This window comes from Rousettus aegyptiacus, unplaced genomic scaffold, assembly GCF_014176215.1.
Source record: "Rousettus aegyptiacus isolate mRouAeg1 unplaced genomic scaffold, mRouAeg1.p scaffold_m13_p_7, whole genome shotgun sequence".
In the NCBI taxonomy this organism is placed as follows: domain Eukaryota; kingdom Metazoa; phylum Chordata; class Mammalia; order Chiroptera; family Pteropodidae; genus Rousettus; species Rousettus aegyptiacus.
The window spans coordinates 6,642,990-6,668,760 of NW_023416310.1; the positions used below are offsets into that span (position 1 = coordinate 6,642,990).

The 25,771-nt window shown below is 44.3% G+C and overlaps 1 protein-coding gene across 3 annotated transcripts in view; it reads right to left on the bottom strand.

Moving 5' to 3' along the window:
- The window catches only part of NBAS (NBAS subunit of NRZ tethering complex), a 258,704-nt gene that overhangs the window by 63,835 nt on the left and 169,098 nt on the right, over nt 1-25,771 (bottom strand). For all 3 annotated transcript variants that reach the window (XM_036224652.1, XM_016144790.2, XM_016144791.2), the window contains 4 exons: nt 22,153-22,382; nt 19,112-19,222; nt 10,080-10,330; nt 8,736-9,070 (listed from right to left, as the gene is read on the bottom strand). In XM_036224652.1, coding sequence (XP_036080545.1) covers nt 8,736-9,070; nt 10,080-10,330; nt 19,112-19,222; nt 22,153-22,382 — 927 coding nt within the window. The remainder of the gene's footprint in view (nt 1-8,735; nt 9,071-10,079; nt 10,331-19,111; nt 19,223-22,152; nt 22,383-25,771) is intronic.

The following is a 25,771-nucleotide window of genomic DNA, read 5'->3' on the forward strand; positions in this document are numbered from 1 at the left end:
ACTTGGAAATGACCAAGATGCCCTTCATTAGGTGAATAGATAAATAAACTGTGGTACTTCTAGACAGTGAAATATTATTCTTTACTAAAAAGAAATACCAAAAATTATATATAACAACGATAATTTAAATTTGGGCAATTTTAAAGAGGCTGATTATATGTAATACTTGGCATATTTTCTACTCTCATTTAAGCTTGTTTAACTCCTGATGAGTTTTAATCATCAATCCAGTTGGGCTAGGAAACAGAAGAGCGAATGTTTAGCTGAGTCTCCGGGGAGTCGGAAGAGTGAGCTCCTCTGACCTATGTCAGAGCTTTCTGGAAGCAGAAGTTGAACTGTCATTACTGCTCTCAGGAGGATCCCCCAAGACGCAGGTATGAGAGGAGTGGCCTCGAGAAGCGGGAGTGCCGGGGCAGGTCCTGACACACCCCGGGCTCCTTTCTCCCCTCACTGGCAAGAGGGAGGTTTCATCATGAAGCCTAACCGGTTAAAGGACCAGAAGCCCATTGTCTACTCCCTCATCCTTCCATTATGGGGAGAAAACATTCACCCCCAAAACAAACAGGAAATTACAGGAGGAACATTCTAGCATCCCCCCGCCCTGCCCCCATCCTGCATACACCCCCACAGGATGAGAACAGAGTTAAAGGCCATGTGGAGTGTGGCTAACCCTGGTTTGCAACCTGACTGTCCAGAGTATGCACTCATTCTTAGCTTCCTCACAGAATTACTTTCCAGATCAGCTCTAACTAGTCACGTTCCAAACAAGTGTGAATGTGGAAGAGAGACAGACCACTAGGCTATAGATCCAACTCTAGCTCTTCTAACAGAAGCTATTAATATTTATTTGTTGATATTTCTTTTTGTCTTCCTTAATTTTAAAAGCAGGTGTAAGTAAAGGAGGAGAGGAACTGTGATTCAACATTACCCTTAAACCCTACTATGAATAGGTCCTAGAAAAAAATCACCTCTTCTCTGACCTGATGGATCCCAGACCTAAAAGAGGAGGTGAGGACTCAGGTTTAAGGAGGGGCCCTTAGCAGCTGCACCCTTAGGTAATACATCTCTCTCAGAGAAATCCCTGCTAGGATTGATTAACGATAAAAGATAAATGTATTTGTTAAAAAATCATAAAGGCTAAAATTTTTAAAAAGAAAAAAATATACAGCATGGTTCACGGTTCATAAATTTAAAACGTGATATAATGACATTCCCATGGACACATTCTATATTACATTTTCAAATTATTTATAATGTTTCTACATCTGGAAAGCTAATTAGAAATTAATCTATTTTAAGGAATTTAAATTTTAAGATAATCCTTTATGTACTCAACAGAACGTATCTTCGTTGTTTCTATTTATATTATTAATACTTAGGAAGCTGAAGTGACCTTTCATGTGGGCATCGAAGATGGTTGTGGTTTTGGAAACAGCACCTATGATAATGGTTCTCAAACCAGAAGAGTCCAAGATTCTTCTGGGAAGTCTGCGAGGTCAAAATTATTTTTATGACATTCAATTATCTTTTATATATTTTTTCACTGTATTGATATTTGTGAGATGGTGAAAAAAATGGTGGATAAAACCATGGGAACTTGGCACAAATCCAGGGAATGGCGTCAAACTGTCCTAAGAGTCACTGTGTTCTTCATTGGCATTTTCACGAAAGAATGTCCTTGAAAAAGGAGTAAGTGATTCATTTTATCAGCTCTCAACCACTGAGTGCCCACATTTTTAGTATTTTGTGTGAAGAACTGAAATATCCACGTTACGCACTTCACTGTATACAGCAGTACACCTGTATGATTGTTTGAATTATGGGCTAAAGTAGCTGGGTTTTTATGCATGCATCACTATTGTTGCTTGAAAGAACAACTACTAGAAAAACTGTGTTTATTCAGACTTGATTATTTGGCAGATATTTCCTCCAAAGTGAACAAAGAGAGCCTGTCACTTCAAGGAAAACAACTCATTGTATTTATTACCAATAATAAAATTTGAGCTTTCAAGCGAAAAATTAGAATTTTGGTAAACTTGTATCCGCCACTGTGAGCTTGACAGCTTCCCAATACTTAAAGACTCATCTGCTGAGATGGGTGTTCATATTAATGCTTGTGACTTTGTTGAGACTGTATAATGTAATGTATCGACATCTGGATGATCTAACTCAGTGGACCATTATTTTCTAAATGTCTGATGCATTCTATTCCAAAGCATACATCGGTGGTACAAGATCCGTTCAAAGTGTAATCTAGACCAATGATTTTTAACATGAGTACAAAAAGTTCTGTGATATGGCTTCAGGTTTCACATCATAAATAGTCTGTAAATATCTATCACTTGTTCAGTTTCAGTGCAGTATCAAAGGAGAACATCCCAAATTATAGGTTTCTGAGGCACCCCTCCCTTTCTCAACCTCACCTCTGTGGATGGCTGAATTTTCAACATTGATGTCAGTCAAGACAACAAAGGCTGATGCAGAAACAAATATAAGAATCCGGCCATGTTCTGTTAAGTCAGACATGGAAATGTAAAATGATATCACCCTTTCATTATTTTTTTCCATTTAGAAGTATAGTTATTTTCCATTAAAATATGCTATTCATGTCAACCTATAATTGGTCTATTGTTAGTAATTTTAAATGAATTAAATATTTCTAAATTTCTTTAATTTAATTTCTAAATGTCAACGCATATAACCTTGATAAACAAGTCTTTAAGGTCATCAGTAACTTTTAAGAATGTAAGGCATCCAGAGATCAAAAGGTTAAGAATCAACGATCTATTCCATTTTGTCTGTTCTTGTAAACAGTGTAAAAAAGTGGTCCAGTTTTTTTTTTTTTTTTTTGCATTTATCTGTCCAATTTTCCCAGCACCATTTATTGAAGAGATTGCCTTTACCCCACTGTATATTTTTGCCTCCTTTGCCATCTATTAAGTGAGTGTATAGGGTGAATTTATTTCCGGGCTCTCTAGTCTGTCCATTGATCAATGTATCTGTTTTTACGCGGGGACCATGCTGTTCTGACTACTTTAGGCTTGTAGTGTCGTTTGCTATCAGGTAGTATGATGCCTTTGACTTTGTTCTCCTTGCTCAAGATTTCTGAGGCTACTTGGGGTCTTTCATAGTTCCATATCAATTTTAGAATTATTTGTTCTAGCTCTCTAAAAGAGGCCATTGGTTATTTTGATAGGGACTGCATTGAATCTATATATTTCTTTGGGTAGTGTGGCCATTTTAATGATGTAGATTCTTCCTACCTATGAGCACAGTCTAGTCTTCCATTTATTTGTACCTTTTTCAATTTCTTTTTTCAATGACTTATAATTTTCTGAGAACAGGTAAGACCCAAAACCATAAAACTTCTAGAAGAAAACATAGGCAGTAATCTCTCTGATACTGCTACTAGTAATTTATTTTCAGACATACCTCCTCGGGCAAGGGAAACAAAAGAAAAAATAAATAAATGAGACTATATCAAACTAAAAAGTTTTTGTACAGCAAAGGAAACCGTCAACAAAACGAAAAGACAACTGACTGACTGGGAGGGGATACTGGCTCATGATACATCTGCTTAGAGGCTAACATCCAAAATACATAAAGAACTCATATAACTCCACAACAACAACAACAAATTAAAAAATGGATAGAAGACCTGAATAGATATTTCTGTGAAGGAAATACAGATGGCCGATAGACATATGAAAAGGTGCTCGAGGTCACTAATCATCAGAAAAATGCAAATTAAAACCACAATGAGATATCACCTCATACCTATCAGAATGACCATCATCAATAAATCAAAGAACAACAGTGCTGGCGAGGATGTAAAGCAAAGGGAACCCTCATGCACTGTTGGTGGGACTGCAAATTGGTTCAGCCACTGTGGAAAACAGTCTGGAGGTTTCTCAAAAAATTAAACATGGATATCTTTTGACCCAGCAATTGCACTTCTTGGTATTTATCCAAAGAAAACCAAAACAATAATTCATAAAAATCTATGCACCCCAATATTCACGGTAGCACAATTTACAATAGCCAAGATTTAGAAGCAACCTAAATGCCCATCAACAGATGACTGGATAAAGAAATTATGGTTCATATATACAACAGAGTATTATACAGCCATTAAAAAAATGAAATCCTACCATTCGCAATGACATGGATGGACCTAGAGATTATTCTGCTGAGTGAAATAAGTCACACAGGGAAAGATAAATACTATATGATTTCACTCATATGCAGAATCTAAGGAACAAAAAGAACTAATCAAAAACACTCACAAATATAGAAGGAAATCTGGTGACAGCCAGAGGGGAGAGAGGTTACGGGGCTGAGAAAAAGCGGTAAATTGTTAAAGAAGTATAAATTAGTAGTTGATAGATGGTCACGGGGCTGGGGAGCACGGCACAGGGAATGCGGTCAGCATTACTGTATTGGCTAGGTGTAGAGCCAGAGGAGAGAAAAAGCAATCAGGGGGATCATTTCATAAACTATAAATGTCTAACCAATGTACTGTATACTTGAAACTAATAAAAAAAAATCACCGACCTATGATAATAATTATTTAAACCACTTAAATAGTGCTGGGAACTAGAGAATTATAGATAAAATGCACCATCCCCATCCTCAAGGAATTTCTACTTTCATAGGGAGTATAATTATCAATTATAATTTTATTGTAAAAAAATAAAACTTCAAGTAATGTCTTACACGTCTTAATGTTGCCAATGGCAACTAATACGATATACACCACATAGCTAATGCCTGAATACTTGTGATTCAGTCTGAATCACATAATATGCGTTTGACTGATGCATCAGAAAGTCATGTATCTTGTTATGAAATTAGGTAACACGCATCATCTCCATGTTTACACAGGTTCCAGACACCGACTGCTCATTATAATGAAGAACGTGCTGCCATCCTTAGTTAAAATATAATATTAGCACCGTGAAGACCCTAAAATTATAGCCACAATGCGGCATTTTGATTGACTTAAACTTATAGAATACATTTTACTTTTAGGTCATGTCATTTAAAATAAATGTATTCGTCCAGATTTATATGTCAGTCTGGATAATAGAAAAAAGGAGAAAATAGCTTATTTCACGAATCTGACTGGTCATAATATGAGAATGAGGTTCCCGTCTGCTGTCCGCATCCAGAGCTCCAGCAGGAAGAGCCCCAAAACGGCAACCGCGAGGGGCTCAAGGCATGACGTCATCTGCGTGTGTGTAAATGTATATGAGGAGTAGCTTGATTATCAATAGAAATGATGCTTGAAGGTCAGAAGTCAAATTTGATAAGAGATTCTCAAATGTCTGTCTGCTCTAATCCAAAGGAGGCCGGGCATCCCCGTCAGACACGGGGGAGCTGAGGCAGGGGACGCGTGTGGGGTGCTGAGGGCAGCGAACGCCTCCCCCGTTCCAGGATGAGAAGCGCCGGGCAGGGTACCAGGAGGCCTCTCCCCGTTCTGTGAATTCCTGGGGATTTTAAAGGACGATCCCAGCAAACCTCGGGGCAGCATTTCGTAAGTGAGGGAGAACCTTCCGTGTCCTCATCTGCACTGTCCCAGCCATGGGAAGCGAGTGGGAAGCACGCCACGGGGGCCGAGGCCGCACGGAGCTCGCCCTTGTCTGACCGCATCGTGTCTGAGCCACGCGAATGGCGTTCTGACCTGCCTTTCGGCTTCGCTGACCATTTTCCTGGATTTCTAACCCCCTAACTTGTTCCTTGTCCCTTCAACAAACCTGTTGCTAATTACTGAACTGGAAAAGTACTAGGAGAGCAACTGTAACTTAACTCAACAGAAGGGAACTTAGAATCGGAGCAAATGCACTTTGAGCATTTGTATTCTTTTCCTTCTGCATATTTATCACCTCAAATGTCATGCAAATTCAATCTCTGCCTGTGGGACATAATACCATTTTATGAATATTTTCCCCAGAATTCCATGAATTCATTAATGCAAATGGCAACCCAATAGTCAACCACTGTCATGAGGGCAAAGCGCCTTCTCTATTTACATCACCGTGGACTGGGCACTGGATTCAGGCTTTGGGGATATCCCTCTCCGAAGTCTAGTCTGAACAACCGCGTCCTGTTCTTCCCACACACTCCGGAATTAGTTCACCAGTTCTTTACAAAAGTTTGGTTCTGAATCAAATGTGGGTATACATTTGAAAATTACATACTACATATGAGTAGTATACACAGATTTTTACATTTTTAACATCATGTACAAGCTGTGAGAACATCTGGCGTTTTTAAATTTGGCCAAATCCAGCTTCCAGCTGCATTTCCTTTTCCAAACGTATCCTCTGACACGTGTAGGCTGTTCTCCAATTTTGCTTTCATTCTCTCTCTCTCTGTAGGGACAACACTCTGATTTTAAACGTGCATTGTATCTAAACTTAATACTTTTCTACCTGAATGAAAAATCAAAAGCTTCCAATTAATAAAATGACAAAAAGTACAAAGCTAAAGATGTAAAATTACTTTCAAATATATGTCTCACTTTTCTATAGCCAAACCTGACAGAAACCATTTCTTGAAAAAGTTTACAACAAAAGAATATTTTGCTGAGCATTTTGCTGTCTGAACTAAGAGAAAGCAATGCCATAATTAACTGACTCGACGCTTTTTGAGCCAGCAACACATCTTTTCCTCAGAAAAAATGCACCTATGTGCACAAATAATTGTGTCCCACATTTTGAGGTGGTTAAAGGACATTTTAAGGTATAAGATTAAGGTGATGAGAATGTAAAGTCATCTGACTTAAAACATTATAAATAACAACTAAAACTCTAACTGGACTCTGCATCCAATTCTTACGTTTAATTGTGAGTAAATAATTGCTGTTGGAAAGTCTAGAACTGTCTGCCCACCTCCACACACAGGTTCACAATTAGCATACGGCCTCGGCTGGTCATGGCAGACTTTACTCCTGCCCTCATATAAAATATTTAAAACACCCTTCAGCCTGCGGGGAAGTAAACGGCCTTGGAGTGAAGGCCCCTCCGTCTCCCTGGCCGACCTGTGTGCTCACGTAGCTCTCATGGCCAGGTCATGGGTCCAGCTCTGAAGCCATTTCCTCAAATTTCAACTCCTCACTTGGTTCAGTCTCTTGCCTCCAATACATACTTCCCGCACTACTAATAATTATTGGACTGCGAACCTTTTCTTGGTCTCGGAGATTCGAAACCGATGTTTGCTGGACTCTTGTCTTTTCCCGCACCTTGCCAGGTTCCGGCCTGGCCTTCCTCATTTAGACTTGGCCCTGCTCTGGACACGCCCCACGATGGGCTTCCACTTGACTGAAAAATACGTGGGCTCTCTGGTCCCCCTGCTCTTCCACAGTTCCCAGAATGGCTCCAGGGCCCTGTACTCTAGGGCCCGTACTCTCGCTGCCTGTTCTATGACTTCTCAGATACAGCACACTTCAGTGACTAAGAGCCAAGGCCCCAGGATAAGCCATGTTGAGTTCAATTGTGGCTCCTTTATTACAAAGTTACCTTGGTTGAGTTTCCTCACCTACCAAAATCAGAGTGGTAATATCCACCTCACAGATTACTCAGCTACAGCCTCTGCCTGGACAGAGATTCCTGAGGCCCACCCACAGAGCTGAGAAGTGGCAGGCTTCAAGTTCAAAGCCAGGTTTGTGAGACTCCAAATCTGTGCTCTTTTCAAATTAATCATGCTGCCTTTCTTTAAAATCACCTTTATTTTCTTCCTTAAAAAAACAAAAATTATCTCCTTTTTTTAGCAGTGGTTGTAAAATTTAAAGCCAAGTTATTAACTGAATTACCTCATTTAAAATAATAAGGATATGAAGTCTTGAGTTATCCACAATTCTCATTTAGCAAGTTAGTTGAAGCTAGCATTCCCCACAGATGCCTGAACCTCTTTCCTATGCAAACTTCCAAATGAATGACTTGACTTCATAGCCTTTATTCTCAGCTTTCAGGACAAATAAAAATTCTCAGGACTTAGCAGCAAAGATGAGCAAGAGAAGATATAAAGGAAGCTCCCAGGGCAATATGGGTCAGCGGCTGTGGTCAGAGCTAGAAGACTTTCTAGGACAGATAATGCCCTGTGTCCGCCCAGTGAGAAATGTGCATTGGTTTAGCAGTGCCTTCAGGGTGGGAAGGCAAGAAGTGAAGAAGGACCCACATCATCTCTTCTGGGTGAAACTACACATTGTTGAAGGGTCTAGAGCACGAAGCAGAGTCCAGCTAAAGGGCTCAGACCTGAGCATTGAGCAGACGTTGGAAAACGCGACACAGACTCCCATGGATAGTTCTATCGCCGAGTTACATACTACAGGGTGTTCATGAAAAATTTCTTAGGCCTCAATTTAAAACACAGCTGAGTTGTTAACTGGCTATGAATGTGGCTACTGCAGAAAACTAGAGGTTCTTTCTGCCTGTCAATTTGAAAGAACAGGATGGAGTATTTCTCTTAAAATGACAAGTCACGAGAACTATAACGTGTTCGAAGTGTACGCGTAAACCTGAATAGCTGAGTCTGATTTAGACGACATGCACTTCTGTGACAGAGGACAATTATATCCCAATTCGAACACGTCATGCTCAGCAAAAACAAAAAAGCCACACGTGTAAGTATTCTCTACTTAAAGAAAGGAAAAAAAACAAAATCTACAGAATATAAGAGCAAATTTTCATTTCTTCAAAAACAGTCGAGCTACTGTAAACTCTCTTTTTGGTTACCTTGGTCACGGCGCTTGGAGAAAACGTAATTGCGTCCACCACAGTGATGAGGTCACCCGGGTGGAGGCGATCGAAGTACCTGAGGCAGACCTCACAGGCGCGAAGCCACACCGACGAGGACTCCGGGGCTGGCCTGGCAAGGTGAGGGTCTCCAGTCCAGAACAGCTTCTGCAACCAGACGGTGTAGAGAGCGCTTGGGGACAGCATCCGTCCATCCTTGTCGGGGATCTTGGGAACGAGTTTGGAAATAGATAAGATATTCTGACTCGAGAGAACTGGCTCCAGTGCTTCGAGAGGGTCCGTGTTTTCGTCTGTCAGTTTCTTGTAATTAAGGCCTATCAGAAAGAAAAGAAAAAAAGAGAATAGTTCATTCCAACAGAAATATACAGAAACTTCAAACGCACACACGGCTCTCTGTGTGGCTCAATGCAATGCCGGATTTACCAATTGGAGTTATCGCAAGTAGCTTAGTCGTCCATGAGACAGACCAGGAGATCTGAGCTCCAGTCCCAGCCTGCAACTCGGTGTGCAGCCCCGGGCGGGCCGCTCCCCGTCTGCGAGTCTCGGCTCCCTCTGTGCCCTGCCGATGCCAGCACCCGCTTGCTGCCTGGACCCCTCCGCGGGACCTGCGATTTCCTCCGCCGGCGCGCTCCCCCAGCTGCACTGCGCTCATCTGCTATTCACCCGGCATCTCGTCGACTACTGGAAAGCAGAAGCTGAACCGCACCGCGTGAGCTCTGTGCCTAGCCCCGTGTCTGATCTGGTGACTCCGTAAACCCCGGATAAACTGAAGCAAATTCTCCTAATTGTAATAAATATTAAATAGATTTGAAAATGCCTTGTAAATTATACAGCATCATGCAGATTTGGAGGTATTAATGTGTTTTATTTCTTAGTTATGAAAATAAAGATTCATAGACACCATTCTAAAGAATTCCGCCATTTATCAAAGATTCGAAAGATCTTATTTTAATGGGCTCCACTGAAGTGTGATTCTGCCAAATTGCCTATCGTACAGTGTCTCGGCCTTGTCATTTATACAGAGAAAATATAACCAACGGGGATAGGAGGAAAAAATCTCTAAAGTCCAAAACTTTGGATTTTAGCACCAGGTCTACTATAAGTCACTGTGTGACTTTTAATAGGTTTCTTAGTTTCTCTGGTATTTAATTCCCTCAACCGTAAGTGAAGGAGTTGGAAAGATAATAACTAAAGTCGATTAGCATTAAACTCCTGTGGTTTCAGATCTATGCAGTCACAGTGCATGAACGTGACTGAGTACAGAAAATTAATCCCTAGATTTAATTTCAAGAGTGAGTTCACGCAGGAGAAGGATCGTCTTACCTGATGCTACTACCTTAAATTTCTTCAGCAGCCGAACGTGGGTTTCCGGTTTAATGGCATACTTCCCAAAATCTCCACAGCCGAAGCTTTCCAGAAGAGTAAAATAATACAGCAGCCTTTCATGATCAAAGCCATCAATACTGGGATAAATATACTTGACCATATGCCTGTGAAAGGCTTCAGGATCCGTCTTCAGAGTCTCAAAGAGATGAAGGGCTTGGGCTCGACTTTCAATTTCTACTGTGGACAAACTAAAATTAAAGAGATGAAGAAACTGCATTAAAATCTGGTTCCTTATTAAACAAGATGCTTTTTCTTATTTTAAAATCAGGAGGAAAGGTGACTTCATACAAGTCCCTTTTTCCTGCCTAATCAAAGATGGTAAACCACGAGGATACGGATAGTTTACATACAAGGAAACAGACGTGTTAAATGCCTGAGGTAGCACTACACGATTTTCGTGTTTCGTGTTATCTCGCGCGGGGCTACAGCAAGCCTGGGAGCCGGCATTGCTTCATATTCCCGCCGCTGGGAGAGCTGTCCAATGCTTTACACCTAGGAGACGAACCAGCTCTCTCGGCTTCCACTAAGCGTTATTTAGTCACGTCACAAGAAAAAACATTTAATTGGAGCTTCATTACAGCATTGTAAACCACTTTAATATTTAGAGACTTTAGGAATCTGTGAGGGGAAGAAACAACCCCAACTTCTAGGTCTACGTTTTACATCCAAGAGCCTTGAATTGATACAGGATAGCTCCAAATTTGATACGATGTTCAAACGGAATTATAATCAGAAAGAACGGACACTTGCACTCTCGCTTGAACTGTCTGTAGCGACGAATGCCACTTGAATAAAACACTATCTTAGTATTTTCATCTTGACTTAGACGTCTTTATAGTATAAAAAATGTTATTTAAGGTTGGAAAAAAATTTTTCCTTTAGTTTAGTTTGCTTGATCAGTTGTGCTCTGGGAGTGGGGTGAAGGGAAGGTCTTAATTTGGTGGCGGGCTTCTCCCTGGACAGAACAGAGAGGCCTCCAGCCCGGTGCAATCCCGGTGCCCCACGCAGGATGGGTCTCGAGCCCTCTAATCTGAAGAGTTCTTGGGCAGCCTTCGGCACCAGCGGAAATGCCCACTTTCCAGGCCTCGTAGGGCAGCGATGAGAGTGCCTGAGGGCAGGGAGAGACACCTGCCGCATCAAAGCTCGATCTCCCCGTTTCAAAGCGACTCCCCTGAAATAAGACAGCCCGTTCACTGGGACTCCCACTTCTACAAAACGCCAAGACACGTTTTGGTTGATGTAGATAAAGTCAATACAAACTGTGTTCTAAAATTTCACGAGAGTGCTGATACTTGGGACAACTGCGGCAATCTATAAAGTTAAAATGCCAAATAATTTAAAAAGGCTCTTTTAACTTCCGCTTCAAGAGAAATGGCATTTTTCCATAAAGACACAATTCGAAAAGTTACAAAAATACTCCGATCTATGAAAGCGCCCCTGACTGCCTCCTGAGTGCCCTACGCCGGCACGCAGGACATGCTTTCGCTACGCATCTTACTTGTCTCCCTCACTGGACTACGTGCCACCTGATGGCCAAGATGCTCTCACATCTTCTTTATCTTTGGTTTCTCAGTACCGAGCACCAGGGAATGGCATAAAGAAAACATTCTTGTGAATACCATATGGCTGGATGGATGAACAAAAACTTAGGTGAACCCTGTGGACGTGGCACGGTGCTCGGCACTGGGGACAATATGAAGATCTACAGCATCGAGCTCTCATGCAGCAATGTGAAAATCTAGTTGAGTTAAAAATACTTAGAAATAAACAACGATGCAAAATTATGGTATGGGCTGGCAAAGGGTACGCAATTATATTCCAAGCTAAGGTAGGATTACGAAGGCTGTAACTTCGGAAGCGACAGATACCAATGATAACAGAAGGCTTAAAGGAAGAAGTACTTGAGCTTTGCACTGTAGAAAGGAATGAAGCGAAAATAACACAAATCGAAGTATCAAGACAAGAAAGCACAAGGCCTGTGCAAGAAACCGTGAGTGTAATGGACGCCTGCTCAGTAATTCTTGACACTGTGCCTGTTAATAACATGCAGAGGCACCTGAGAACAGTATTATACACACGGTGGTAGAAAAAAGTGACTCGCAGAGTCCGGTTCTCCTTCATGATTTGCAAAATAAAATTTGAAAACAATGTAGTGAAGAAGCAAATGAGAAACCATGTAACCCCATCAAGAGGCTTCTTACTGACAAAGATTCACAGGCAGGACACCGCCCAGCAGAGCTGGGGGACAACCTCACACTTATGCTGGTTACTATGGTAGGCGAGTTAACTCTAGGTGATAACCAACAGGTGAGAAACTGCCAATCAGAGTGGTTAAGTGACTTGCCCAAGACCAAGTACAGGTCTGCCTGGACTCAGTGTGGCTTGCTCTGTTCATCTTATCACAAAGCGGCCATCTATTGATAAGGTCACGTGCCCGCGATAACCACCATTTCAAAAACAGGATTCTTTCTATAACACAGACATTAGCTCTCGCTCCCAGAGAAATAATCTAAGAGTTCTCCTATTATACCTCATTCCTAACACCCCAAGAAACATTACTCAAGAAAGACTCATCTACAAAATGGACGCGACTAAATCACTCCAGTCTCACTTCATCCGTGTTCGCCTTGGTTCTGAACACAGTCTCTCGCAATCGACTTCGCTTTCTCCCTCAGCCACCAATTCTTCTGCGCCTACAATCCAGTTTGCCCGATGTGCAATTTTACCTAATTACCTTGTCAAGAGAGGTACTGGAATACCTTTACTGACACGTGATAAATATCCAAACCTCCTTCTTCAGTAAATTACAATGTGCTAGAATCTTTTATAGATGCCAGTAATCAATAACCCACTTTAATGGTTTCCATTGAAAGAAGCTGTTATCTTCCTTTAGGAACAAGAAATGAAATTTCTGCTTGGAAAACAATTCCAAACAACCCACGGTCAAGAGAGTAGGAAGCAATTCCAGAAAACCACTGCAGACTTTTTGTTAATCAGATTAATGAATACTCTTAGAAACTGTTTAAGTGCTCTTTTTTGAACCAAGATTAGGTATAAAGCAGCATATATACATATATATGCATATTTAACTTCCAGAGATTAACTATAGGAACAAACTAGCAGTAGCTGCATTCAAAGCACAGAGAATAAATTATTAGTACTAAGTCCATGATTAACTGTTCTGTAATGGCTTCGAGTTGTCAATCACCCAAAAATGTAATTCAAGAACAGCACATACTGTATTCCCATAGGAAAACAAGTTTATTTAAATGCATATTTCTTTACCCAGTCTGAGATTGAGTGATAGTACAATTCCATTAGCTGACTAAAAGAAATACTTAGGAGAGGGGAAGAAGGAAGGAGGGGAAGAGGAGGATGGGAGAGGGCGGGCTGCTGGGCAAGGCTGAAGAGAATGAAGGCGCAGGGAGGTTCACAGGGGGAGAGGGGTTCGCACGTTCAGATGCAAAGACTTCTCGGCATTTCCCTCAAAGACTAGTCCTAAGGTGTGAAGGGATGTGGACCCAAATTAATAACCACTGTCATGAGTGAACAGGGCTCCACCACGGACTCCCGTGGAAAAGGGACGGGTCTACCCTCTCAGTTTCAACTACGCTGACCTGCGGGAAGCAACGCAAAGTGTTTACATCATGATGCCTCAGAATGAACCTCACGTGGCAGACTTGCTCGGCCATGCTGCCCGACCGCTGGGTATGTGATTATGCAGCGAAAATGTGGTCAAATAATTGTGGCGTTTTCAGTTTTGCCAACATTTTGATCAAGTATCCATGTAAACCAAAAAAATGGCATTTAACTCTTCAAGATCACCGAGACAGCTGATGACGGGATCGACAGTCACAGTTTATTTTTTGTCGCACAAATACTCGGTGAGAACCTTCCCGGAACACTGCATATGAACTAAGGGATGATGTAGAAGGCCAGGTGAGCAGGCGTGGGCTCCTTTGTTGCTTGATCCCTTTTAATTTCTCATAAAGTGTCAATTCTGACTGGTTTATACAGCCTCATATTACCACCACTCAAAAAAAATAGTCTGACATACCAGGGCACAGGAACAGTAATAGGCACCATTTATTGGGCATTTTTTATAAGCTAAGTGCTGTCATCATGATATTAGCCCAAAACAGATATCTTATAAGCCATATCTTCATAGTCAAACTGACTTGAAAAATAATTGTTCGAAAATCAGATGTATGATGTTAGGCTAACAGTGGTCACAGGACAGTGACCCGTCTCCAGAACGAACAGCAGCAACTACTTTTTTTTTCTTCCTTCAGAGCACCTGCTGCAGGCCAGGTAGTTAAGCATACTCACTTCGCAGAGGAGGAAACTTAGACACAGAGGGATGAATCACGCTGTCTACCAGGAACACATGAGAAGGAGCTGGGGAGCCAGGGCCTGCACCCGGATTTGCACAACTGAAAGCCTGAGCGCTTTCCCCTGGATGGAAATAGGAGAAAATGCATCTTCGTGCTTACGCCTCGTGCCAGTGTCAGGAGCGTGTGACTGCTGGGGGGAGGGGGCGTGGAGGGGCAGGGGCCTGAAGGATCTCAGCATGGAGAGGAAGGATGCAGACGCAAGGAAGGAGTTGCTTCCATTTGGATAATCGCCGTAATTAGTTCTTCTATTTTTAGGACTGGTAGATTTTTGTCTTATGTATAATGCAAATCACAATCTCCATTACATTCACTTTTCCCCTTAGGCCAAAAGAAAAAAATCAAAACCAAATATATAGCTCAGTTTTCACAACTGTGTAAGACTCAAGACCTGAATATCTACAGTCAAGCTTCCTACTCTAATATGGATTTTTCCTGGTCCTAAATTTTATCTATCTTAATTTCCAATGTTATCACATACTTTTAAGAAGCTAAGCTACCTTAAATTCCCTTTCCATGTACTAATCATCCTCACACTAGCGTGTCAACTGAGCTTCTGGAAGGAAGGAGGAGAGGGAAGCGAATGCCAGAATTTTGAATCCTTTACAATGTGCTGATCAACAGCAACCCCCAGGCACAGACTCAGTGTATTTTCCATTTCGACTCTGAGAAAGGAAGACGCATTACAGTTTATCCATCTCCCCACAGCTATAACCTGCTCTTACCCATCCTGGTATCTGAGACCAAAAGGATCTACCAGAGAATATGAAATTGATAAGAAAAACGGCACAGTGCTGTCAGAGTCCCTATGTCCAGGGACCTCACCCATGGGTCTGAAGGAGACAGTATAAACTAAACAGAGAAGATAGTACGGCGATCTCTGCCACCCAGCAAAGTCACTTGGGAAATCACGTGGGCGGCTAAAAAGTGGAAGCTGGAGTGACATGAAAGCGTAGGATGCCTGGCCTTCAGCGCTGCAGTTTAAATACGGGGAAGGATGCGGACTCTTCTTACCCAGGCTCCCAGTCAGAGGCAGTTCTGGCCTCTACTTAGTCCTTTGCTCACCGTGCTCCAACCACAATGCACTTCCTTTAGTTTACTCAAAAACGCCACCAGCTTCCTGGCCTAGAACCTGTTCCCTTGGCCCGGGAAGCCTTTCTTCTACTCTCTGCAGGAGTGAGCTCGTCCCAGGCCCAGAGAAAGCCTTTCCCTATCTACTCTGTATGCAGTTTCTGTACCATGCTTGCTATGGCCAGCAATTCTTTTTTTTTTTTGGCTATTTTTAAGAGTGCATGTGTGTGTGTGTGTTTGCACACGTGTGTGCGCATATATGCGTGGTCTCCCTATCAGAATACAAACTCTATGAGGAAAAAGATGTATCTATCTTGTTCAGCATTTAAACATATGCTTAGAACACAAAGATACTACAAAAAAATAACTTTTAAAGGATGAATAAATACTATTCTGTCAGCTAGAAGAAGTATCTTCTGGCATCCTTTCAAAGTGATCCTGCTTAAACACACAAAGTGGTCCCAAACTTAAACACACTCATGGAGTCAGCAGAACTGACAGAGTAACAATGGGAGCCGTTGCCATGGTACCTCAGAGCCACCAGATTCCCTCTAATCTTCACAGCCTCCAAGAAAAGAACCTCTTGGTACCATAACCAAGAGGGCAGTGACTCGGGAGGATTGAGAGGCACTCAGTGTGACTAATGGGGTCACAGACAGCACATGTGGATCTTGGAATGTGGTCTGACTCCAAAACCTGTGCCCGACCACTAGGCCACATGCACTTACTGTTACCTCGAAGATCTGCCGAAGTGTCCAGAATAACCCAGAGGTGAAGATGGCTGCTGAACTGGCAATGAATGACAAAGCAGCCCTGAGCTTGGAACACTGAACACGCCCCCGGAGAACCAAGAAGCTGAGTGAGCCAATGACTGGCAGCTGGAACCGACTCCAGACTCACGTGGCCACTCCGAGCCATCGCTGCTATTCAAAACTACAAATAACAACAACGACAACAACACTAAAGTAAAGGAAGGGATTAAAGGAAAACAGGAGCTCAAACGTGGATGTTTATGAGATTTCTTTTACTTACAGGAGTGGCATTCTTGGGATAACTGCCATTAATTAACAGCGATCACGGGTCAGGAGGCACTGTACATTTGCTATTCTACCATGAAGTCATTTAATTTTTATTACATCTTACTTGGAGTTAAGGAAAATGAGTCTGACAGAACAATTATCTCATGCAGGAACACACGACTAGAGAGAGACACAGCCAGGTTGTGATCTAGCTATCTTAACCTGAAGGCTATGCTCCATTGCCGAATGATGCTCCTCACCCAAACCCGCCTGAGTATGCTCGCCTCCCCGCATGCGGCCACAGCGACTAGCTGCAAATTCAGCCAAGAGGATGGACAATGTAAAAGTACAGGGAAATAACTTGGGGGAGGGCGGATCTTTTTCTTGTGACTCTGACCTATTGACTTGCCGTTCAGACTGATTCAACAAATAAATGTTGGGCAATCTCTATTGTATCAACAAGGCTATTTCTATACCTGTGTTACCAAGTCCGACTGAACAGCAAGGCAAACTACTGCCTTTTAAGCAAAGAACAGGGAGCGTCAGACACCACCGGCTAAGTCAATGTTAGGTGCTTTGTCACTCGCAAGAAATGACGCCGGGAGGTAATGGTTTCCTGCTCCTCTAATTGCTGTGCGGCTGCATAATCACGCTGCTATCAGGTATAATGATGTGCCCTGAACAGTGCTGTGTATTACCTAATTGCCTGATAATTTATAATATATTCAGAGACCAGTGAAGCATCCTGTTTGTACAGAAATGACACCATTTTATGTAACATTCAAAGAATATTTAATAAAATGCCAATTTTTTTTAAAATACCAATGTACATATCATAAGAAACATTTCTTGGAACATATTACTGTGCCTCAAAAATGGCAAAGTCACTGCAGCATTTATCACAGATGACACCATCACCCGTACGGCAATTTCATAAATACTAAAAATGTGGATGTTAATAGTTCAAAGTAATTGATAAAAATCAAAGACGCGAAATGCTGAACACCTCCTGACCACGGGGCAGGCTCTGGCCCCACTCAGTCGAGCCCTTTCCTCCCCCAGCTTCCCAGCACGGGATTCCCGTTTTCCCTCCGATCCCTGACGCTCTTCTTGGCCCTTCTGCTGTCAGCTCTTCCTCCATCACTAACTGTGGAAGGGCCTCGGGTGCATCTTCAGTCTTCCTCCTTTCTGCATTCCACGTGCTCACCCCAAAGCGCATCCCCAACACAGCTTGCTCACCATCTCTGTGCATGTGGCTCTCAAGTCGGCATCTCTGGCTCCGTCTTCTCTTCCGAATGCAGATCTGGAAGGGCCGCCTACTGCACGACCTTGCCTCTAACTCCTCCATTCCTTTGCCCTTTTCCTCGCCCTCCCCTCGAAATACCTTGTCTTACCCGGCATTCCCTGTCTCCCCGAATGGTGTCACCATCCCACAGGCAGACCCAGGAAGACCTGGAGTCGGTTCCGGACCCCTCCATTCCCACTCGCCTTCGTATCTAGTTGATGCTTATTAATCAATGTATTAAGTACTACCTTTTTCACCTTCTAGATATCTCTGACACCCAGTCTCATCTCTCCTTCTGTACTTTCAAAATCCTACTCCGAGCTATGGTCACTTGTCACACAGTCTATCACTATAACGGCTCCTTAATTGGTTTATAGAGCTCTACCCTGGCCTCCCTAAAATCTTTTCTTAACAGAGTAATCAAAGTAATCTTATCAAAATACAAATGTGATCATATTATTTCCTTTTCCTTTACCAAAATCTTTAAATAGCTTCCTCGTACACTTAGGGAAAAGCCCAAAGCCCTGAACAGGGCCTGCACAGTCTTCCTGCATGCTCTGGCTTCTAGGCCTTTCTAAGGTCGCATCTCGCACTCCGCTCCGACTCCTGGGGCCTCACCTACAGGGGCCATCCATGGGCCCTCGGGCGTGTCAGGATCCTGCCTGTCCAAGAGCTTCTGCACTTAACTGTTTCGTTTCCCTAGAAAGCGGCTCCCTGCTTAACAGTGTCGTTAATCGTAACCCAATATCTAGGTCCCAGCTCAAGAGTTATTTCCTCACGGGAGCCTTTGCGAAAGCCGAAGCCCTTTTGGGCTCTCTTACACGGTACACACCACACGTCACATTTATTGTGCCATTATTCAGCTACGACCTAGGACAGCTAGAGCGTCTGTCCACTTGCTCGCTCTTGCAAACCTAGTATCTAATGCCTAGTACAAAACAGATTCTCAATAAAAACCTTGAACAAGTGAATGAATATTAAAGTACCTAACTCAAGACTATTATTACTGGAAAACAAAAACGAAAAGACTATAGTTAGAATATTACTGTATCAGCGATGAATACAGACGTAGCGTACCGAGGTGCTGGTCCACTACAGCTCGAAACAAAAAGGGGAACTGCACTTTAAAACGTCATGACTCCTCTAGAACAGACTCTGAAAAGAAAGACATGGGCATGCACGTAACGCGAATCGTGTGCTTACCCACTGTCGGTGAACAAGAACTCCAAGTGGGTCATGAAAACTTCCCAGCGGGAGACGCCGTAACGCTGTGCCAGAGAAAGGGCGACGCTGTAGACGTTCTCCTCCAGCGTCCTTCGTGAATGTCCGTCGGCCCCGGGGGAGGGAGAGAGGGGAGAGAGCACGGTCCTGGTTAGACATTTCTCGGCGACCCGGGGACCTTAACGCCTCTTCCTCCCCGTGGCTCTCGGCTGACAGTGATTCTGTCCTTCAGCGGACACCTGACGGAGTCTGCAGACATTGTCACAGTGGTGGAGGAGGGTTCTGCTGGCATCTAGTGAGCAGCAGTTAGGGACACTGCTAAACATCCTACAAGGCACAGAGCGGTCCTCCCACCACAAAACATTATCCATTCCAAAATGCGCTGAGGTTGACAACCAGTTAACAAACATTTTCTGTAAAGGGACAGACTATGTAACTCTTTTAGGCTTTGCTGCCATTCAGACTAAATAGTATATTCTTTTTATTTTTTCTGTTTCCATAATCATTTAAAAAGGTGAGAACCATCCTTTGCTCATGGACAATAAAAAGAGGCCAAGGGCTGGACTGAGTCTGTCAGTCCATGGATTACCAGGTCATTGTCAATTAAAAACTATTTCTTAAAACATTTATAGAGTACCGATGTCTGCACGATGCAGCGAGAATTCCTAGAGAACAGAGACCACTAGCAATGGATCCTTCCGATCCTGGGAGTCTGGCACAGTGCCCGGCACCAGGCACATGCTCGTTGAGTACTGGTATCTTCATCATTGGATCAAGTGAGAAGAAACCAAACTACAGTAAGCCTCTTCTAAGTCACTCTGACTGACCAGTGAGAGTCCATTATCTAAAATATTCTGATAATAAAGGACAGCTATAACGTACTTACAGAAAACTGCCATTAAAACAGATACACAATTAATAATAGAAACGGCCATATTACGTACAGCTGAAGGCAGAGCTGCAGAGCAGGAGGAAGCAGGGCCTTCCAGGGGTCTTGCATGTGAGACACGGAAATCCCATGGTCAGAGCAGAACCGCTAACTCACGACACCTACGGCCGCTCTGAGACATTTTAAACAAGCCATCCAAAGGCTGCTATATGTTTTTCTAAGCAACAGACTGAGGTGAAGGTTCTATTACACATTTATCAAAAGCATATATTTGTCCTCTAGGACATACTTCAAATAGCATATGCTAGCTGGATACATAAAGAAAAAAAAAAGGACAAAAACTTCAGCAAAATGTAATTGATGATGTAAGGCAGGCCTTATCTTGTAAACTTTTTATTCTGCCTAACGACCCTCTTCTAAGAAACCATGAGCATGGCACCAGGGTTACCAAATGCCCAAAGGAAAAGCCCCCTGGACTTGGAAATTGTAAACCCACATTAAGCTCCTGGGTGAATGACCTTGAACTACTCTTTAAAGCTCTCTGGTTCTCAGATTCAGCTTTCCAAAAAAAAATGAAGAGGTTAAATTACCTCTTTGGTCCCTTTCCAATGGGACATTAAGTGACTCTATGAAATTAGGAGCCTCCAGGAGAACAGAGGGGAAGAGAGAAGAAAAGCCCACGTTCCCCTTCACTGCGTCCCGCTATGGGCAACCCCGGCTGCCTCTGTCTTTGATCTCTCCATCCCTACCTTCCTCTAAAGAGAATCTGAAATGTCTTCCAGTAAAAAAAGCAGCCCAGGCTAATATAATATAAAATTATTACAGTTTACCAAGGCTACTCTGCCGCCTTCTAGAGGATTTAAATAATAATAATAATAATAATAATAATAATAAAAATAAAATAATAAATCACATACACTACCATGAAAACCAGGACTATCTTTGTTATTTTAAAGTAACTTACCAGGAGAGAGGAATAACCATTAAATGGAGTAAAATTTAACCCTAGTTTCAAAGGCCGAAGGCTAGAGGGGCCTGCAAGCCAGTGCTTCCTTGAGGACGTGATCGAGCGGTGTAGGTGAGGGCGCGTGATACTGTGCTGAGGACACAGTGGCTCTGACGGGACAGAGCGGGGTTACAAACCACAGCCGTGACCCTTACCACCTACGTAGACTTGGGCCCGTTACTTGACATCCCTGAGCTTCAGCTATAAAATGGGGATAACAACATTTATGTCAGGATTATCCTTGAGGATTGGCAGACATGTATGACATAAAGTCCGCAGAACACTTCACACAGTTTCTTGCCCACAGCAGCACTCAACAAATTTTGGTGTTAAACATAAACACCTCTACCTAATAAACGTTGTGGGTGAACACACTGTCCCGCCTTCCGGCATGTAAGTAATTCTCATTTGATCTGAACTCATTGGGTCTAAAACAGAAAATGGAGACCAGCATTAAACCAAGGGGAAGTCCCTACCAAGAAAGGGACTCTTCCCGCTGGGCCGTGAACTAACTGTCCTGCTTTGTCACATACGGGCTCGCTCTGCTCCTGAAAGGGGGAAGGGACGAAGCGAAAACCGGCAGCTGCCGCTGGCCGCTAACGAGAGGCCCTGCGAGAGCTGGTCAGGTCTCCTTCCTCCAGGAACCTGGGGGTCGGGGCGGTGGGGAGGGGCCTGAGCCCGCGACAGTGGGTCCCTCCTCTGCTATTAGGGCAACTGCATCTAACTGTTAACATACTGAAGAAATTAGATTTCCAGCTAGGAATAAAGGCAATCTTGTTTTTAAATTTCTATAGCAAGTTTCATACTTTCACCCTTGATCATAGCCTACTGCCTCTCACATGGTAATAACGTTGGTACCGGGCTATCGAAATGACGAGAAAAACAATTTTTTAAAATAACTCCCATCCTTACTATTTAAATTTGCAGGTTAAAGATGATGTCTGCATCTGCTGCCCCATTTGGGAAGACACGTACGTACATCCCTCAGATGACGGGCAGGAGGGGAAAGCCCTGTTGATAGCAACCGCGAATGTAAATCTCCAAAGGACTGAGATCAACAGTCCTGGTAATTCGACTTGTCGTGTCACACGCAGATCCACCCCGTTAGGAGACAAAGGCATCCCTTACTCGGCCAGCCCAAGGATGGTCTCCCTTTTGTACTGGTTGTCCGCAGTAAACCGCTGCACGTCCACGCCCTTCCGCAGGCCCTGAAGGACCTGAGCCTGAGTGAAATCCAGGAGACGCTCGTTGTAGTAGTGCAGCTGCTTGGTCAGCGCAACGAGGTCCTCGGGCCAGGCTTCGTATCCGCACCGGGTCACATGCCTGGTGACCATCTTGATTAGCTCTTTAGGATCAGCCTGTGAGTAACAAAAAAAGAAAAAAAAAAGTAACAGGCAGAAGACCACGCCTACTGGGCACCTGTTTGGCCCTGTGCACTGCTGCCACTTAACTGTGGCTCACAGCCGCCCTGAGAAGCCACACTGGAGAGGCGGCCCGGTTTGTAGACCACGAAGACAGGACACGGAACTGAGCCTAGAAGGCAGTCTCTAGACTCCTGCTCTGTTCTTTTTCTATCTTAAAAATCTCCACCCGCTTAAAAAATAATCTATTCTTGCATTTTCGACTATCATCAACCTATATTAGATCTGCCTACCAATTATCTGGTCATTTATACTAATTTGCCCCAGAAGTGGTTTTCATCATCATGGCCCCTGGATACATTTTCTTTGGCACATAGGAGTCTTCTCAATAACAGAGCTGCAGCTCAATAACCCCACTAATGATGCCCAGACAGCCGAGGAGAAGAGTGTTTTCTCCAGGGATAAGTTAGTTGGGGGCAGGAGGGGAGGAGGGGGGTACCCATCTTGTTCCCGAAATCATAAATACTTCTAGTCGCATAAGAAAGCATCCAACCAATTTTTACTCTGCTCAGTTTGGGGCTCAATGGGATACTGTTGTATAATTCTTAGCAGCTTCTCAAACAATAAAATTATTCAAATAGAACAAAACCCAGAAGCTAACAGCTGACAGGAAAGAAAAATGAGCGATTAACTGGGCATATTTATTTATGTTAAAGTTGGTTTGGGTGTCAACGAAGCAAGAGCCGCTCAGCTATACTTTGGGAATTACTTTGGCAGTCTTATACTTGAACATTAACTCAATCGCTCCCAATTTCTGGGGAGATGTGGTATACATTTTAATAAAAGGAAAAATTATATTAAATTAGGAAAAAGCTCCAGAACGTACTTTCGGTTCTCAGAAATGTACCTAATTATGGTAAGCTGTCGGCATTTCTAATGTGTAAGCCTTTATTCTAAGCTGCATAAGAATTTGTCAACGTCGAGTCTCTATTATCGAATCCAGCCCCAGTTCTCTCTGTTGATCCTATTAAAGAACAACCTGGGAGTGCTGATAAAAACCAATTAAAGAAGCCTCAGATGCTGGCCGGTGGATCTGAGAAAAAGGGAACGTTATCAGACATGATTTCTCCCGTAGGCAGACACTGAGGCCCGCTCTCAAAAACCACAGAAACATGTCTCAAGTCAAAAGACCTGGGTTTGAAAACTAACTCTTCAAAGTGAGTTACAAGACCACAGTTCTGTTCACTCAACCGGTATTTTCTGTACACCTATCACGTACCAGGCAACGTATTAAGATGTGACCCCATCCTCTGACAATGTCGCCTAGTAGGAGAGACAACTGAGCCACTACAAAAGGGCGTGGTAAGACAAGCACGAGGTGCTCTTGCTACAGATGAGAGTCCAGGGGGCCCTCCTGGAGGAGTCACCACATAGGCTGAGCCCCCGGACGTCAGCAGTGAAAAGGCCAAAGCAGAGAGACGAATTCCAGGAAAGGGCAGAGTCCGTGCTAAGGCCTAGGCGGCTAAGACCAGATGGAAAGATGGAGTGAATAAAGCAGAGTTTACTGCAATCAGAGAGTGGCTTGGGCATCGCCTGCATGCGGATGGTATTCCTGGCAGAGGACTGAGGCAAAGGGGACCCTATGCCTCCGCCTGGTGTCCCCAGAGCTGGCGTTTAACCGAACCCCGGCTCTGTTTGCTGACTGAAGCCCGTGGGGCACCCACCGCGGGCCCGGCCACGCGGCGGCTGTCTGGTAGAGGGCCGCGGCCCGGGGCCGGCCGGCCCACCCACACCCGCCCCGGGCGCCCTGTCGTCGCCGCTGTCCCCTCGCTTCATCGGGTTGGCACTTCTCTGCCTCGCAGCAGAGAGAGCCAGAGCCAACCCCCGGGATCGGGGCTCCAGAGCGACAGGAGAGCACTTCTGAAGCGGCCCTCCCACAGAGCAACTCGGGCCCTGACGTTGCGATCCGCCCGCCAAGCCACGTTCGGCCAAACAATGAGGAAGGCTTGTCACATGTGCTCTGGCTGCGGCTTCAGACCAAAGCCCTCAGCCCGACGTGGCCCGAAGCCCTTGGAGGCGGCGGCTGCACCCGCCCGGCTGATCCGTGCGACTCCACGCCCCCCTGCACCGGGCTGTGGCTCACCAGCCCCCAGGGAGGCAATCAGCCGCCTTCGTCTTTGCTCCATATTCACGTTTCACTTACTGTTTCCTGGGATCTCCAAGATGCGACGGCTGTGCGGGGAGAGGCGCCCCGCACTTTTCGCGCGGCCGTGGCGGCCTGCCGCGCTGTGTCCTCATACGACGCATGAAACGAACGCGCAGAGCGGGCGGAGAGCGAAGCTCCGAAACGGCAGCGCAAGGCAGCGACGAGCCCGACCGCTGCCACCCGCGCCACACAGGCTTCTGACGACCCCACAGCAAACTCCAGGTCTCCACAGACGACCTTCGTAGTCACACGCGACGACAAGAACCTATTCTCTCTTTCTGCCAATGAGGAAAACGTCGTGGCACAGTGAGACCAGCGTGGAACTTGCTAGGTGGGCGACTCTGAGCACGTTACTCGACAACCGCGAACGTGACAAGACGGCGACACTACGCGGCTTGCACGGGTCTGAGAAGCCTCAGGAACGACATACACGAAACGCGTAAGCACGGCCCGGTACAGAGCCGGTCCTCCGAAGATGGAAAGGGCTGCGGGGGTGCTCAAAGGCATGCGCCAGCCATGCGTCTTTGCTACAATTCACACTGCCTCTCCCTGAAAACACCAAACTATAGCCCCGGGAGGGCAGAGGCCCCGGGCGCTCGCGCATCTGTCTTTCCCAGGGCACGGGAGCCTCACAAAGCGGGTGTGGGCAAAAGGGACGTTCACATCCCAGGCCCCTCCGGCAGAGGGGCGGCGTGCGGCACGGTACTTCGCATCTGTCTCCTCACCTGTACGCGCATCGATAAACGGACCGCACGCCCTCTTCGTGGTTTGGTGTGAGGCGCAAATAAAATGAAGTCATTCGAAGCATTCTTTTCTCCATTATGATATGAAAGCAAACAGGGCCCAGAGCTTTCTCTCAAGAAATTAAAAACTGGTGACTGACAAAGATGTACACACAAACGAATCACAGAGAGCGTCTGAATGCAAGCACCATCACAGAATCGCACACCAAGGATGCTGGGAACTCCATGGAGAGAACAATAAATCTCCTCCCTTGACCCTTCTGGAGCTCGGTTTCCTCGGATGTAAAACAAGGGGGCATCATTAGGTGGATGATCATCTTCCTAAGGTTAAATTCTATGAACGTCTAAGAATCTAATCATGAAAATAAAATAAAACCTTGTAAATTCCTCCAGGTGTAGAATTGGGGAAATTCTACATCTCCTCTCATTTATGCCTC